Source organism: Lupinus angustifolius, chromosome LG19, assembly GCF_001865875.1.
Source record: "Lupinus angustifolius cultivar Tanjil chromosome LG19, LupAngTanjil_v1.0, whole genome shotgun sequence".
Lineage (NCBI taxonomy): Eukaryota > Viridiplantae > Streptophyta > Magnoliopsida > Fabales > Fabaceae > Lupinus > Lupinus angustifolius.
In genome coordinates, this window is record NC_032027.1 from 14111552 (window position 1) to 14130131 (window position 18580).

Below are 18580 nucleotides of genomic sequence, written 5' to 3' on the forward strand. Positions count from 1 at the left end.
AGAAAAATATATGAGGTATTTGAAGTGTATATGGGTGAATTTTCCTAGTTTTCAGAAACACCACAACCCTTCAAAATTTAGAATACTTGTTACTATATTTAGTCTTCTGTTTTTTATTGACAAAACTCAAATTATATATAGTCAAGTATGTAATAATGAAAGGGCAATAACAAACTAACTTTACCTATACAATAATAACAAACCACCAACAATATGGGAAATAACTCTGGATATAGTAATAAAAAATAAGGCGTGTAGATGGATCTACTCATTAAATTCCCAATAAAATAGGATCTATGCACAAATTTGTCCATAAACTCTTAATTTCAAATTATGCGTTAAAAATATTTTGCATTGGAAGTTTAAATTAAATTATATTGCGCAATTGATAAATGCTAAATGCTAATCATAAAGTTATAAAATGTTATCCCGTGTCTAGCAGACAAACCATATCTCAAATTCACTACTACATGTTTCAGATTTCTTGCATGTTTTTTCTGCTCATATTATTAAGACAACATGGGAGATTAAAAGAAGATCAAATAGATCTTTGTCCTATCCATTTTAAAAAGCCTTAAATACATTTCCCCTAAAGAACTTTTTATCCTCATCCTTAACTTTGGACAGAAAATGCTAATATAAAGACATTAAATACTTAACAAATAAAATTCATGGACTAACATTCTAACCACTTATAAATGTAAGAACAAAAAATGTGCTGATTTTAGTCCTTGTGTTTTACTTTTTTTATATATTTAATCACTTTATCTTAGTCCATCTATGTTAATAGTGAAAGTGAAAATGAAAATCAATACCAACTCAAAATAGAATGACTAAATTAAAAAATATATAATAACTAAAGTCAACCTCACATATAAAAGCTAAAAGCGTATATATAATTAAGCCTTTTAAAAAATTTCCTTCACGATTTCATTGAAGGTTCCACTTCAATGCAAATATAATCTTGACCAAGATTCACAAGCCAGCCAAATATCAATTTTCCATTTCCCTTGTACCTTCCATTATGCTAGCTAGGATCGTTGAAATCTTCAGTGAAGTGTCTCCATTTTGGACCCTTCTACTAGCATGCAATATTGTCGGTAAGGAATCTCTCACCAGATCCTTGTCTTTGTTGTGGCTCGCATTCCTTTGTCTCTACATGCATACTTGTGTGGCCAACCAAACTACAGACCAGTACAAAATGACAAACAACAACATGGGATAAAAAACATGAACATGGATAACATGTTCGACATAATTGATGTTCTTATGTTCCAAGTCAATCATATTGTAATAAGTAATATAAAAAAATTATTTTATGTTTGTATGTTTTTTATTTTAAGTTATGTGTCATTTTTTAATTAGATTGTGACATTAATGGGATAGACGATTCCATTAGAAAAACATATTAAAGAATTCAACCTTATTTAACTATTTTTTATATATGCAATTATGTATAGTACTGGTTGTCAAGGCTTCTTCAGTCCAAGAGTGCCACCTTTACAATTTTGTCCATTCTATGACTATGCCTCTTATGCATTTTCTATTATTTCAAACGTGTATATGTATCTTTTTAATTCATATGTATAAATTATATATGTAAGAGACCCTTAATATTGAATGTATTTATGTGTATTATTGTGAGATATGTATAAGATATGATGCAATAATACCATGGGTATGGTTATGATGAATTGTATATTTCACTCTCATCTTTGGATCTTGTGAAGTTGGATGAACCATCCGACAAGTAAGACTATTTATATTATATTTAACATGACGTTTTTTATCAATCAATAATACACACATTTGATTATTTATAAATCTCTTTGTTTGTTGCACCTGTATGCATTGGTGTATAGGTTGTGTGTTTTCTGTAACAAAATTTTGGTACAAAACATTCAATAATATACACAAATTTGATTATTCTTAGAGTAAATATTCATGTCAGTATCTCATGTTTTTTTAATATTAGCACTTTGGCATTTCAAAAATTAAAAAACTCAAAATAGGTTGGTCCTCGTGGTTAGTTAGAAATAAAATTATCTTTGAGCAGTCTTCTTTTAATCTTGATGAGGTAATGTTTGTTATTAACCTTCATTCGTGGAATCTTCTTAGTGCTCGATTCGCTGGGTTTTCTTTCTCCTTTTTGGAATGGGTTTGGAATCCATCTAGTTGCATTTCTTGTAATAGTTAACGTCTTTGTGATTAGGAGTACCACTTGTTCTCCTAACTATTTATTTTTTAATAAATTATTGCAGGTAAAAAAAAGAAGCTAATCATTTTTAAGGTCAAATTAATTTGTATCAGGTATTATAAAATATATTAATAAAAAAAACTAATCTAACCATTATTTAAAATTTTAGAGAAACATTTTAGGTTTTTCAATTTTTGAGTAATCAAATTAATAAGATAAAAAACATAAGGAACAAAGATGAGTATTTATTCTTGTTTTTATATATGTTTGTTGCACTTGCATGCATTGGTGGACGTGGGACTGCGAGATTTATCATATATACATGTTGAGAAATTGGAAATTGAAGATGAAAAGAAAATTAGGGAAAAAGAAGAAGAAAGATATATAGAGGTAGATAAGATACTTTGTACGTACGGTGTACTAGTTGTACATTTTTCACGGTGTTATGATATCATGGACGAAAATAAATTATTTGTTAGACGTTGTAAACTTATGAAACTTGTTTAAAATAAAAATAAAACTTATGAAACACAATTGAAACTTAAAAATTACTTAGAGGACTAATATAGTAGATTTGCATTTAAGTATTTATACCAAATTCTTACAATAACTGTTAGACGCAATCAACAAAGACATGAACAATACAGGTTAGTAAGATTTTGATATTTCAAGAGACAAGGAAAATGATGTGCCTCCATGGAATGTGTACAAGCCAGCTTGTGAGCAATGCCCAATTTTTATAATATAACAAACTTTATTAAGGCTCCAATATTTTCAATCTAACAAACCTCAATGATTAAAGGCTTGAACCCATCATTAACAAGTCTAAAACAAACTAATTTGTCTGGTGAAAAAAGAAGTGTGATATTAGTTTATTCACTAATGAAATGATTTTGACCCGACAATAATTGGTGGAAACAATGTTTACTTCCAATTTAGTTTGACATGCAAATTCTATATATTATCACTTAGGTTTATTTGGATGTGTCCCTACCCAGATACATGTCCAAAATCAAAAGATATCTTCTGTTGGTTGCCTTGTTCCTTTGTAACATTTTTATTTTGTTTAATTCTACGAACAATGTATTTAATTGTCGGTGTCTAAGTGAGGAAATCGTGAGGTAAGTTACCAATTTTATATATCAAACTTGGCATGAACCCATATGGGTAGTTAATTAAACAAATATTATTGAAACCAAGGTAATGATTGTTTTTTTTGGTGAATAAAGCAAGGCAAAGATACTATGTATAAAATAGATTTAATGATTTTTTGACCCGCTATCTAAGGAATGGAAAAGTGGAATATCTCACTATCAATGTGTATCAAATAGGTTCTTGTTTCTTATTTGAAGCTTTCCTCCTTGCTATTTTGGATTATGATTATGTTGTCACATTAGAGGACCCATTGAATTTGATCAATTACTCCCGGGAATCTGTGTTAATTCTTGCAAGTAATTGTGATGACAAGTTGTTGGAAAAGATGGGTAAAATGGGATCACGATGATTAATGAACAAAGTTCACTTCACACAAATATATACAACCGAAATTAATGAACAAAGTTCATGTGTCACCGACACTGTGAAAACAGTCACCTTTTTTTTCTTAGATAACTCTGAAATTTATCTCTATGATTTTATGCTCATACACTTCTCTTATACGTTTTGCCTTCTTCTTTTCATTGACCCCATATGTTACTAGTCCTTGACTACTTATTGTGTCATATGTATATAGATATATCTCCAAAACAAGTACACATCTATAATTTCCATCTATCAAAATATCAATCTCAAGCACCAATCAAATCATTATTGCATAATGTACTAGCAAATTCACGTGTGATTAATATCTCTTTAACCCTCTTCTTTTTTCCTACATTTAAATCTTCTATGCCAATTTGAGAGGATATATAGCAGGGTGAATTGTTCACACAGCTCAGCACCTAGTGGTTGGTACATTCGTACATGATCATGCCATCATGGTATGGTTTGGACAGACCTGTCAAATATTAATTCTACATAATAGAGATATAATTTTTAGAATGAGATTAAAACGTGTAAATTGACATTCCCACTCTAAAAAAAATTATATAGTATATCATTTATTATATTAACTCTTAAATAAAAGTAATAAAAATAAAGTAGTAGATAATATATTAATTATATTTTTTTTTATATTGTCAGTATATAAATATTCGATTTTTTATTTATAAAAATCAACCCAATATTTAGAAGATTGAGTTGTAGGAGAATCACAACAGATCCATTGTGGGTCATATGGGCATCTCTGAATTTGTATTAGGTTAATTTTGGTCTTTTCTTTTTCTCCATTTTGCTTAAGTAAAGACAAGGACATCATAAGTTGGAGAAGTAGTATTCTTCAATTAAGAATCCTACCTGCTACAAACTAAGACAAAAACAAAATTACATATTATAAATTAACGGATTTTCATGAGGCACACATGACACATTCACGATGATTGAAGTTTAATATTATGGTAGAGTCTCTGTGTACATCTCCTATCATAATATAACTATAATATTAATTATATAATATAAGATGAAAGTTTTTCTATTATGTAGCCAATTGATAAATCTATAAACTCACCCATCTTTTATTAGCAGTACATATTTTAATTATGTTAAAATTTATCAAACTGATTTTTTATTTCATATTCTAGTACAATGCATGTAGTACCTTTAAGGAAAAAATATATTCTAGTACAACGCGTGTATGTACTTTTAAGGGAAAAAATTGTAGAAAGAAGAAGAGAACACAACCTGTGTAGGGAAATGCAGAGAGATAGAGAAAAAAACATTGAAAGTTATAGGTAAGATCTGAGAGTTAGAGCACATCTTTGTGAGAGACCCTACTGAGATTTCCCCTCTGACCCTGACTGAGAGCAATTGCATTGAGCAAAACGTGACATTAATTGGGGTGTGACAGCGAATCTAATCTCTAACATTAATGTTCAAAATATCATGAAAATTCATGGGGCTACTTTTTTGTCGGTGATCCTCATAAATTTTAATGCCACGAACCAAAATTGTTACATTTTGGGATTGTATGAAAGAAAGCAATTTGAGGGTAAGCTATAAATAAAATAATATAAGGAAATATCTTCTCTGATTTTTTTGCATCAACTACTGGTTTCTTACTCTAGAGAATAAAAACATAAACAGTATACTTGACAGATTTTTTTGTAGGTATTCATTCATTGAACATAGTAGAATGTACAAATTTCGCATAGATGATAAGATTGATGAGAAGATAAATTATAGTTTTCTAATTAGGACCCTATGATATATATGTTTCTTGTATGTTCTAATTTGGTGGTTAACAAAACCATTGTATCATTATAGTAACAAAGCAATCTCAAGGGTATCCATTTGACTATTACAAAGAAATTGATGAGGGTATTATGATGATCTAATGGTTGTATTAACCATCAGAATCATTATATACCTAAGATTACTCTAATTAGTTCATTCTGTTAGAGTTTTTGTATGATATTGAGGTTACAAAAACAATGGATCATCATAGTATATATGCTTATAAGTTATCCTCTTTTGATGGTTGATTGGGTGGAGTTCGAGCCTTGAGATTATCATTCTATTAATGAAACATTATCCCATACACATGAGCGCATCTGTTGTCCCACTTTTTTGTGTCATTTTATGTGCAAAGAAATATGATTGACGATATAATATTTAATAATTACAATTTTAACTTAAATAAAAAAATTCAACCAATTAAAGTCGATGGTACAATAAGTAATACAAAAAATGATGTTAAATTTAGAAACTCAATTAGATATGATTACAAAATTCAAGGACCCGACTGCAATCTTTAAAATTTAGAGACTTATTTGAAAAATCCCAAATAGTTTAAGTATTTACAAATTAATTAAATCTATATTTCTATTATTTTACCAATAAAAAATTTATGATATTGTTAAAGATTCTTCTTAATTTAAACATCTCACTCTAATTTCTTGATCCAATTTACAATACCAAAAACTCATAATACCCTCATCAATTTTCATCTTTGTCATATCTCTGATCCAATTGCTACCTCGATAAATACAACTTTGATTTCTTATCGTTAAAGTTCCACGTCTAAAATATATTTTATAGACTGAGTTATGAATTGATGTTATTTGTTTATATTTTAAATCTTATTAAGTATAATAAGTACTTGTAATGATTTGGTATTCAAATTTGAAACTCTAAACTTCTTAAAATATGTATTTTTAAGATTTTAATTTTTTAGTAGACTAAAAATATTAATTATAAATTTGAGTTTTGTCTATTTAAAATTTTGTTACATATATACATATATAAGTGTAACCGTGCCTGACTTAACTAATTTAATTGATAGATGATTTAATTAGTAAATTATCAGTTTAATCGACCAATTAATATCTCAGTATTGTAGATGATTTGATGACCACGGTACCATATGTAGGTTCAAGAATTAAAAGTGGGATCATTATTTTGATAAATTAATATCTATTCTAGCATTTCCTTTACTACACAAATGAAAATACACATATGTCAATATGTATTTGTTTACATGAATACTGACTAGTACTTTAATTCAAAGTTATAAGCAAGTAATACTGTGTATTTAAGTTAAGTGAAGATGTTTGCTTATAGATGAAGTTAAAAGTGGGGGATCATTGATTAAACATTTTACAAGGTACTTTAAGAAACTTGATTTTTTATTTTTTCTAATGGTAAAGAAAATTAAAATGTAAAGTGAGGGCTTATAAATAAAAATAAAAGATGAACAAGTTTTAATATAATCTGATGGATAAAAAATTGTCGAGTTTATAGATTTGGTAGAGGCATACAATAGAAATTTCTAATAAAACATCCTTTATAAATATTCTAATTAATTATTGTATAGTTAATTTTAGGAGTCGACAACTATGTTTTTTTATAAGTAAATATATTAGTAATGGACATAAAGGATTTCAACTCAATTACAACTCAACAAAATTTAATATAAGTATAGGAATTAATATATTATTGAACAAAAGTGTACAAGTAAATTCTAAATTTTTTGAAACCCACAACTAAGATCTAATTTAGATCAATTTCATGATGTGAATAAGTGCAATATAATGTTATAGAGATCATTATTTTCATTTAGGAACTAATCTTAAAATATGATGTGGATAAGTTATATGAATATATGTATTCATTAAATATTGAAAGAAGGACAAGAAGAGAATTGTGTATCACAGCACGATGAGCTCCCACCACTAAATTTTAAATTTTGTAGGCTAAAATGAAAGTAACTCGAATAAAGGAACCAGATTAAAGAAAAGGTGCAGTACAAAAAGGACTACCGTATTCCCACCAACACAATTTAAAATCCATGTACATCATCACATATCAAGTTCTTGAATTGCAACTTTGTGTGTTAGGCCTTCAAATTTTCTTTTTCTTTCAATGCACTACTTTTTGTATTCGAAATTCAGATTAATCACCAATAAATTTGAGTCTTCATAAAAGACTTGCTTTTGTGGTACAATTAACCTTATTTTTTTATTCAAAGAATTTGAATATATGACCTTTATTTGAGAACACATATGTTTTTTTAATCAATGTAAGGCTCATGTAAGGTTGTACGGGTATGTTTTCTATATTTACATTCAGGCACATGTTTTGGTTTAAAACTTTAAATACTTTCCAATTTTTTAAGTAAATGAAAAAAACTTATTCCTTCAATAATGATTTATTTATATAGTATAATAATAAATTATTTTTTGATAAATAAAGAGAAGAAAATGAAGAGTATCTTCATCCTTATATTTCACAAGTCATTGTGTTTCATCAAACTAAACTAATCCTATAGAGGACCTATAAAACAAAGTTTTATCACTTGAATAAAGAAACATTATGCACCAAAAATGATAGACAAACTTTGGTGGCTTTTTTATAATATCATTAAGCTAAACAATATGTCATCTTATTCAATCAATCACCCATCTAAAATAAATAAAAATTCCACACCTTATGTCTACAACCCCAATGTTATTTTAATCTCAAACTGTTTTTTTTTCTCCATATTTTTTGTATGAAGAAAATACAAGTGTGGATCATCACTATATAAACCCATCTTCCACTCTTTTCTTCATCATTCAACAACATTCACATTTCACAACACAATTTCAATATTCTCTCTTTTCTCCATAAATGGAAACCGTTCCCAACTCTGTTGTGAACTTGAACATGATTGATTCAACCTTCAAAGTTGATAAGCTCACTTATGAAATCTTTTCTATCTTAGAGAACAATTTTCTCTTCGGTTGCACCGATAATTCTAAGAATTCACTTTCTAATTTCACTCCCAAAGACTTCAATTTGGAAAAACAATCTGCCGGCAAAGTTAGGGTTCTCTGCATTGACGGCGCCGGCGCCACCGACGGTATCCTTGCCGCCAAGTCCCTTGTTCACCTTGAATTATGCCTGAGGATAAAATCCGGCAACCCTAACGCTCACATCGCTGATTATTTCGACGCCGTTGCTGGATCTGGTGCCGGCGGTATCCTCGCAGCGCTTCTCTTCACCCGCGGCAAGGACGGCTTGTCAATGTTCACCGCCGAAGAGGCGTTGAAGTTCTTGATCGATAACCGGAGAAAAATTTTCCGGCCTTCTAACTCGATTCTCCGGCGGGTTCTCCGGCTGTCGGCGTCGAAGGCGGAGAAACTGTTCCGTAAAACTTTCGGAGAGTGCACACTGAAAGACACGTTGAAACCGGTTTTGATCCCTTGCTACGACCTCATCACGCGCGCTCCGTTCGTGTTCTCACGCGCTGATGCGTTGGAGATGGACGGTTACGATTTCAAGATGCGCGACGTTTGTGCTGCCACGTCAGCTGACCCTGCCTTCGTGGGTCCCACCGAGTTGAGATCCCTCGACGGTAGGACAAAGATCGTGGCCGTGGATGGAGGAATCACGATGAACAATCCAACGGCTGCAGCAATCACGCACGTGCTGAATAACAAGCACGAGTTCCCTTTCTGTAACGACGTTTCCGACATCTTAGTCTTGTCCCTCGGAAATGGAGAGTCTCACTTTAACGCCGTTAATTCTCCGTCAGCTGTTGTAAGGATTGTCGGTGAAGGAGCTTCCGATATGGTAAGAATTTTTAAACAATATTAATATAATTTTTCGAAAAAAACCCATGAAATGTTATTAAGTGTGATTGGGGTGGATGTTATAAAAAATATTTTTGAATTTGTGGTGTAACTAGTATTATAACTATAATATTATTGTTGCATCAATGCCTGTCCTTTATTTTTATGATTAAGGCTTTTGTGTATAAGATTAATGTAGTGTTTTATATTGCCTCCATTTCGTAGTGTTGTGACTTATTATTTTACACAAGTTCCTGCAATTTTAATAAAGGCAATATAATAACAATCACAATTCAAAATTGGTGGTTTAATTAATGATGTTAATTTTTGTAGGTTGATCAAGCTATATCAATGGCATTTGCGGAATGTAAGATGAACAATTATGTGAGAATTCAGTCAAATGGAATAATGGCAAAAACACAGAAAGTGAAGTCGAACAAAACAATGCGAGATCTATTGTCTGTTTCTGAAGAGATGTTGGCACAGAAAAGTGTAGAGTCTGTCTTGTTTAAGGGAAAGAAAGTAGTTGAGAACACAAACATGGAGAAGTTAGAGTTGTTTGGGGGAGAATTGATTAAGGAACAAGAGAGAAGAAAAACAAACATTTTACCCACAGTTGTGTTGAAGAATGTTTCTCCATCACCCAGGACTTCATCTGCCACCACTTTGTCCACTTTATCTTCAAGCTCTTAGAAAATAAAAAGAGATTAGGATGAAAAAAATCCAAAATTAGAATTAATTTTGAAGCGAGTTGAGTCTTATGGTTTTTTTGGGTTAGCTGCCGCTTGAGATCAATTAAGGATCTAAAGAGCTGTGCAGAGCTCAATTCTCAAATGTCACCTACATTATTTTTATTTCTTTTTCCCTCTTTAGTTTTTGGTATATATTACTTGTATTTAGTGGTAGTTATTTGTGTATATGGCTATTGTCAAAAGGATGAAATTTTGTTCAGGTGTTTGATTGTGACAATTAGATGGTAATGTTTGGTTATAATATTGTGACTCCAATGTACAACATTGATTTTGAAATTGATACATTATCAAGATATTTCATGTCTCCTTTAAATTAAATTCACTGTAAAATAAACGAAAATAGTTAGGTATTTGAAAAGAAGAGAACAAAAATAGGATATGTTAATTATCAATAAATAAAGTAGTTTTTATTTTATCTATTACATACTTGCATATAATATTGAATTTTAAGATTATTTGATGAATATTTTTATGTATCATTAGAACTAGAATGTTTATTAGTATCTTAATGATGAGAAATAAGAATAACTAACACTGAAAAATATGTTCTGAAAATGTAAGAGTCCAATCAAATATGATCATTAATTTTATTTAATTGATCAAGATTAAAACATAAAATATACAATTTCATTATGAATTGTTATATTGTGTGTTTCTAATCTTTTAAAAATTGTTATATAAAATTATTAAATAATACTAATATCATTATAAATCTGTAGAATTTTAATGTAACTTGAATTGGCCAGTGCAATTAGTGATTGATTGATCATATATCCTGACTAATCAATAACCAGACAACGATTAATAAAAATGACTTCAACGGAATGATATTAGGTTATGTTATATCAAATGTAGGAGACCATTCAAAGCATAACTTATTCAAATTTATTAGTTCTTCACATAAAATCAAATTGATGCAAAATACAACATGTAAATAGTCATTTTGGTTCTAATTTCATCAAAATTATTATCAATCAAAATCAAATTGAATTCAGGTCCAAGAAAATAGTCCTATAAGACTTTCATATTCATTTGATTTTTCAAATACAATTATGTGCAAATGATAGAATTCAAGGCTTATGACATGATAAAATTAAGCATATTTATGGATACTCACAAAAATACCTATAAAGGGTATTCATAATAATAACTAGTAGATGTTAGATTTAATGGATTTGTTGCCAAAGTATCAATATTTAACCCGAAACTTAGAGGAGATGTTTGTGCTTGAATATTTCCTAACTATTCCGAATAGTTTACATTTATTGTTCCTATGAGCATAGTTGATAAATAAAACGTGTTATATAGGACAGGTATTGCATAATTGTACGGTTTTCCACAATTTTTCCACCCCTCTATGTGCCTGCCGTGCATGTAGGATATTCATAAGTTTGATTTTTAATAAGAGAAAAAGATATATACACTCATAGTGTAAGAGTTTTTTACATTGTTATTATATGATTACCATTCATTTTCAATTATGTTTTACTTTTCAAAAAAAGTAATCCAAATGAATGGTGAATAATGCACTGATAGTGTATAATTCTTTACACTATCAATGCATCAATGTTATACTCTTTTAATAAATGTTTTATATATTTATATAATTTTTATTAGTGACATTATATATCTACTTTATTTTATACTAGCGTGTTGACATGCACTGTCGTGCCTGTCAACCCGCTTTCCTATCGTTTGTAATGTATAGTTTGTATTTTATAAATTCAAATATAATTTTTTGCGCTAAATTTACGGTTGAATTTATTCAATTGGTCTAATATTCAATTTTTTAAATACACTTTTAAAATAAGAAGATAATAAGGATAAAATAAGAAAATAATATTATATGATTTTTTGGTAGAAATAAAAAGATATTAAGGGCAAAAAAGGAAAACATAAATTACGCCATAATGAGTGGTTATTTTGTGTTTTCCCTTTATTAAGATATAAGATAAGATAAGATTAAGATAGTAATAAATAATTTTCCCTTTATTAAGATAATAATAAATAATATACAAATTATAAATTAAAAATGATAGAAAAGTGAATTAACAATTACAATAATATTGTCAAGATGCTATCTATATCCTGCATATTTGACAATATTTTATGTTGGTTATCTATGGTAAAATATAACCTTCACATTTTATCCTGATTTAAGATTAATTATATAGTATCAAGTACCTATAAACATGTCTTATGGTGATGATAGATAATGTATTTATTTTATAAATGTGTTTATTGTTATTGGGTTTGATATGGAGGGTGATGTTGAATAATGTATTCATTATATAAAAACCATTAAATTTGTAAAATATTTAAAACAATTCATCATAATTAATGTTAGCGTGTAAATGGTATTGTGTACATGTTGATCCGTATTCTTAATGACACACATTAACACACAAAATGTAACATGTAATAATAATTTTATCCTTTTGTGTACCATAAAATTACATTTTTGTCATTACAAATGTGAGCAAAACAATCACTTACCTCTCCATTAATGGAGAGGATCCTTGTTCTTTTGAGTAAGGCTCCTCTCCATTAATGGAGAGGCAAGTGACACACATTAACACACAAAATGTAACATGTAATAACAATTTTATCCTTTTGTGTACCATAAAATTACATTTTTGTCATTAAAAATGTGAGCAAAACAATCACTTACCTCTTCATTAATGGAGAGGATCCTTGTTCTTAATTTTTATATAGAATATGTCATCTTCTTCTTATATTAATACTTTAAAAAAATTAAAATAAAAAATGTAATATATACCCTCAATGAAAATTTAACAAGATAACATTATAATAGTTGTTTTAATAATCATTACTGGGTATTTTTCGTGTACTAGTATGTTTCTTCTTGGATTGAAGAAGATAAAATAAGAAAATTTGTAAAAATCTAATATATATTGATGAAAAATGTGAAATAATATGTAAAAGGTTTTAGTAGTTATTAATAAAAGAGATTATAAAATAAATGAAATCTAAAAATTATTTTGATTAACATGATAACTTATGTCTTCACATATATATATGATTTCGTCCAAATTTATCCACGTGCTGACTTGAAGGGATGCCACGTTGAGTACAAATAGAAGACAGGGCCACAGCGTTTATTGGTCATGAGAAATTCCATCTTTGATGCAGAGTCGGGTTTTAACATTTAGCAGAAAAGGAAAGAATTTAGATAGACTTTATGAACTATTAAAAGCAGTCTTATATTCTGATCCAATAAAATTAATATTGTAAAGTTTTATATACGTATCTTTATTTAAAAATAATGATTAGCATCGTAAGTATAAAAGACTTTTATACTATGACTTCTACACATGACATGCATTAATAACTTAAGTCTATTTGCATGTAACCTTTTCTTTCTTGTGTGTGTAACGATTATTAAATGAAACTCTATACTTATTTAATCTTCATGTTATTAACTGTAGTGGGTGGACTATATGAGGCAAACGAAAATCTGTATCTAGATAATTTATCCTTTCATTTTATCCCAATATGACATGACTTTCCAATTTATAACCCCTATCGGAAGAATATTTTAGATGAGAAAAAAAATATAAAAAATGATAATGTATGAGTTTACACACTGTTATTGCATCATGTATTATTCATGTGTTATTATCATTAACTCTTTAAAAAAGTAATACAAATGAATAATGAATAATATATTAATTGTATATAATCCTTTACACTGATAATGAAATATTAAGCGGTTGAATTATAGTTACAAATTTATCATATACTACTTTTTTTATATTTTTATTATAAGAAAATATATAAGTAAAGTTGAAAACATTTTATCAACTAATACATTGCTACCCCAACGGTGTCCAAAAATGCATCATATTCATGTCAGCGTCACCGGATAAAAATAATAGTTTAATATATATATATATATTATCATTATCAAGTTTTATACCTAATAAATATATAGTTCAATCATTTGCATTACCTATATTAAATATAGCATAATACCATTAATATAAAGATTTATACAATCATAATTATTCACAATTTATACATAATTTTCTTTTTTGAGGTGAGAATAATAATTAAATGTAAATGATGAATGGTATATAAAACTCACTGGTATTTTTTCTCCATTAAATATCTCTACATTTTTTCTTCTAGAAACAATCCATTCCACATACACACAAACACAAAGTAGACATAGCTATGAATTGTTATTAGTGCGTTCATATGCAACAAGGAACAAATTGAAGTAAGAAGAAAAACACAACACAAGATCCTTCATCTTCGGTTCTATGGCAGAATCCAACGTTGGAGACAAAACTCTCGTCAAAATTGCTGTCGCATTCGATTCCCTCGCCACCGTTGCCGCCGATTCCAATAATGGCGCGGCGGTGGAGGTTGCTCCCTTCTCACATGCTTGTTCTCTCGTCTCTCCTCTCTTCGGTTGTTTGGGTATCGCTTTCAAGTTCGCTGAAATGGACTACGTTGCCAAGGTATGTGGAAAAGTTTTATCTTTTAATTGGATTCATTCAATTACAATAATGGGTCATTGAAAGTTTGATTTTTTATTCATTTCCTGCTTTCAGATTAATGCAAATGCTCAACTTGGGATTTTATCTGTTTTGGCTAAAATCTTTTGATTTTATTAGAAAGAAAGATATTAATTTAAGCAAATATGATAGTGTTGCGTTGGATATGATATGATTTTGATATAGGAATCAATGCATTGGAGAGGCAATTGAGGTAGAATCTCGCCTTAGGTTGTTTTTGTATGCGAAGAGACTTGTATTAGTCTCGATAAGGAGAATATATCTTATGAAGGATCCGAATCACTATATGTGAAACCATTTGAGAATGATTTAGATGTCATCGTTTGTCGATAGACAACTAGACATGCTTTACTAAAGAGCATTATAATGTCGTTACCTAGTGGGAAAAGGTTGATTCTTGTGTTTTTGAGATATGGTACCTGGTGTTTCTTGAGTAAACAATGTGATCTTTTGGGATAAGTGTTTGTCTCTTGTGTAATTTACTTCCATCTTGTTATGATATTATAAATCATGTGAGAACAAACATATTGTCTCAGCATTGGGAACTTTCTTCTTAGTGTATGCTTCATGCAATTGTTATCATGATTTGGTTTATCCGTGTTGTTCAAGGTTTCTTGTTGATTGTTTGCTGATGATAGGTTAAGGATCTAGCAGAAGCATCCAAGTCCATTCAGACCTTACCATCTATGATTGATCTGGACGTACAAGCTAATTGTGTCCGGAACGCAGGTAGCCATACAAGAAATCTGTTGAAAGTAAAGCGGGGACTTGACATGGTCAGAGTACTCTTTGAGCAAATGCTGGTTACAGAGTATGTAGATCAGTCACTGTTTTACAATTCCATCCATGCTTGTTTCTCCACCCTATAACTTTCTATGTTATGCATTGAACAATTCTAATACTATGCTAATAGACACCAAAGAATGGAAATAAATACCAATGAAAATGAAGTGGGAGGGATAGGTTACTTTTCATCCGTGAGTGTCAGGTAGTTAAGGTGTAAAAACGATGTTGGCAGTTTGTGTCACCGCATTTTGCTTGGTAGCAAGAGGAATGAAAAATTTCATGCTAACCACTTTTTTTTTCTGTACCAATTGAGATGTAAGCACTTAAGGTCGGGAAGGAAGATAGGTGTCTGGCAATGAATCAAACCTTTTAACATTTTCATTCCTCAATCTTTGAAGATAGGGACTGGTGCCAAGTGATCTATAGGCCTGTTGGCTTACCACTTTATCGTTATTATAACATTTATTATGAAAATGAGAACGGAAAAAAGTAGTAGAACAATTTGTTCATTTACAGATATCCTTTGTGCTGTGTAGTGTTTTCAATTTGCATTTCATTAATGACGGGAAAAATCTGTTGATGCTAGTCACTTCTCCAATTAGCTTTCCTTCCTTGTATACATTTATAACTAGCAACTAATGATCCTTGATCTTTTTCCACTGCTTCCAATTTCACTGTTTCCAAACACACTATAATCTAACAAAGAAGCAAAGGCGTTTGTTCATCTGGTCCGACTGCTACCAATGATCCTTCAACTAGTTGGTTCTGGTTGAATCTTCTGATCAGTTTCATGGCCAAAGCATTATGAACTATAAAAATGCCTAGAAACAGATAAATTGGAGAATATTATCTTTTTCCATTTTATTTAAAATGTATTCAACATCACTAGCATATATTGTAGAAAACATTGTAGTATGTCTCGGGTTATTTTTTACCATATGAGGAGAAGAAGAAGAAGCCTTACTCGGAAGAGTAGATCAAGTGGAGGATAGTCTAATACTCTAATTGTTATAGGTAGAAGGAGAACAAAAAAATTATAGGTAAAAAAGGACTTCAAATTTAAATGATTACAGGTCGTGAACAAATTCTCAACAAAAAAAGACATGGCTAATGAATAATGACATAAAACAATGTTGTTATTTGATCAACTTAGCTTACCCACCTTGTGAGAAAACGCTAGGACTACCTCCTTCCTGTTGTTGTTGTTAAGCTAAATTTGTCAAATTGAATTGGTAAGAGGGGCTATCAAAACAGTTCATTTTTTATAGTTTTGCAATGCATTTAATTATCTTATTTATTAAACACTTTCAAACCAAGAACAGTTTGCAAGCACGCCAAAACATCTGTGTTATCTTCTCTTCGTCTACATGAACTTTCTTCTTTCATAAAAAAAACATCTGAGGTATCATGTTGTTAGCCCTGATAGTAAATGAGCTGAGTTGTTGTATATCTTTTGGTAGGGGAAATTCCCTTAGAGATCCAGCTTCGAAGGCGTACGAACAAGTATTTGCACCTTATCATGGTTGGGCTATCAGGAAGGCTGTTTCTGCTGGGATGTATGCCATTCCAACAAAGGAACAGCTTATGAAGAAACTCAATGAGGATGGTAAGTGAATCATTAAGTTCGCTTTTATATTTATTGAAATTTAAATCCTCAGTAAGTACTCGATAATGGAGTTGGTTCTAGTGCCTGAACGAGGATGGACGGAGAGAAAATGACATATGTGAAACTTATTTACAGCAAAATAGGAATGGTTAATATATTATCATTTTTTGGTGCCTTTATAAGTTACTAGTTGCATCACATGCATGTCTTAAACTCTTAGGGTTCGTTTGCGATTTGGATTTTGGAGGGAAATAATGAAAAGGGAAGGCTTCAAAGCCATATCACAAGTGTATTTCATAGTTGCTCAGTCTTCCATTTCTCTTTATTCCCCTCCAAAATCCAACTCGCAAACAGAAACTGACCCTTAGGATCTACTTGCGAGTTGGTTTTTGGAGGGCAAAGAGGGAAGGGGAAGGCTTGGGAGCCATGAAATACATTTGTGAGATGACTTTCAGGCCTTCCATTTCCCTTCCCTTTTCTAAAAATCAACTCGCAAATCTTATATAGAAACTTTATGCATTTATGATGCTCATTTTTTGTCTTCCTTTTGTTGGTATCTCTTTTTGTATCAGAGGCATCAGCAAAAGTTCAGATGCAAAATTATGCCACAGCATCTGCAGTTCTCATCCAATACATTGACAAACTCTTTATTTCAAGAGAACTAGGAATAGATTGGTGAATATTGGATTATATTCACTATTCAAATTATACAATGTAATCCACTATTATGTAGTGATATGAGATCATTCATGTATTTCTGATTTATGAGTATTTATTTGTTATAGAATTTAGTTGTTAGTGCTAATTTGCTGAAGAATGGTAATAGTGGATTAACAATGGTATTTATCCTAAATTCAAGACTCTACATATTTTAGCTTATCCTGGAATCATTTATTCTGAGAATCATTTTTTTTATAGAAACCTAACCAAACATATGAGGAAGTTTGATGCAAACTTCATTCCAAAAAAAAAAAAAAAATCTGACAAATATTTAGGGCATGAGTTCAAAGTTGGTTTAATCAATATTTAGGGTCGAGTTAGCATTCAGGTCTACTGCTAGATTCAGATTTCAAAGATAATTCAATCAATATTTAAAGTCAAATAAAGGAAGTCTTACTCAACCTACGTGTGTTGGAAAAGGGAAATAATGTAAGCCTCTTGCTTTAATAATGAAATAAACTAAAGCTATATGTTTGTGATACTTTTGTAAACATATAAATCAAATCATATTTTTAATTAGAGCGAGGATCCACCTACTCAAAGAGTAAGTTTTTTAAACTTACTCGTCATCCTAGCAATCAATTTTAGGAAAATCTAATGATTTAGATCTACTCACTAATTCAAACCATTTGATTTTCCTAGAATTGGAGGCTAGGGGAGTTACTCTTAAAGTAAATGAATCCCTCATCTTTTAATTATTACATTGTATAATAAATTGGTTGAAATTCACCTGAAATAGAATGAAGATTTAAAAATGGCTACAAGATAATATCAGAGGTCATAATGTTAGGAAAAGCAATTCAAATTTCTTTCTTTGAAAATTAATA

General features: G+C 30.0%; 2 protein-coding genes across 2 annotated transcripts; both read left to right on the plus strand.

Moving 5' to 3' along the window:
* On the plus strand, positions 8324–10402 carry LOC109334619 (patatin-like protein 6). Its single transcript, XM_019570494.1, has 2 exons — positions 8324–9346; positions 9679–10402. The coding sequence occupies exons 1-2, from the start codon at positions 8402–8404 to the stop codon at positions 10036–10038; spliced, it is 1305 nt and encodes a 434-aa protein (XP_019426039.1). The 5' UTR covers positions 8324–8401; the 3' UTR covers positions 10039–10402.
* LOC109334620 (accelerated cell death 11-like) lies at positions 14292–17838 on the plus strand. The gene is made up of 4 exons (XM_019570495.1): positions 14292–14584; positions 15280–15452; positions 16888–17033; positions 17606–17838. Exons 1-4 carry the CDS (start codon positions 14384–14386, stop codon positions 17710–17712), a joined length of 627 nt encoding a protein of 208 aa, XP_019426040.1. The 5' UTR covers positions 14292–14383; the 3' UTR covers positions 17713–17838.

Bases quoted from the DNA above. Each gene is read 5' to 3' on its own strand.
- LOC109334619 (XM_019570494.1), top strand. From the start codon at position 8,402: ATGGAAACCGTTCCCAACTCTGTTGTGAACTTGAACATGATTGATTCA. The intron at 9,347-9,678 runs GTAAGAATTTTT...TAATTTTTGTAG, and splicing joins GTGAAGGAGCTTCCGATATG to GTTGATCAAGCTATATCAAT.
- LOC109334620 (XM_019570495.1), top strand. From the start codon at position 14,384: ATGGCAGAATCCAACGTTGGAGACAAAACTCTCGTCAAAATTGCTGTC. The intron at 15,453-16,887 runs GTATGTAGATCA...ATCTTTTGGTAG, and splicing joins GAGCAAATGCTGGTTACAGA to GGGAAATTCCCTTAGAGATC. The intron at 17,034-17,605 runs GTAAGTGAATCA...TTTTTGTATCAG, and splicing joins GAAGAAACTCAATGAGGATG to AGGCATCAGCAAAAGTTCAG.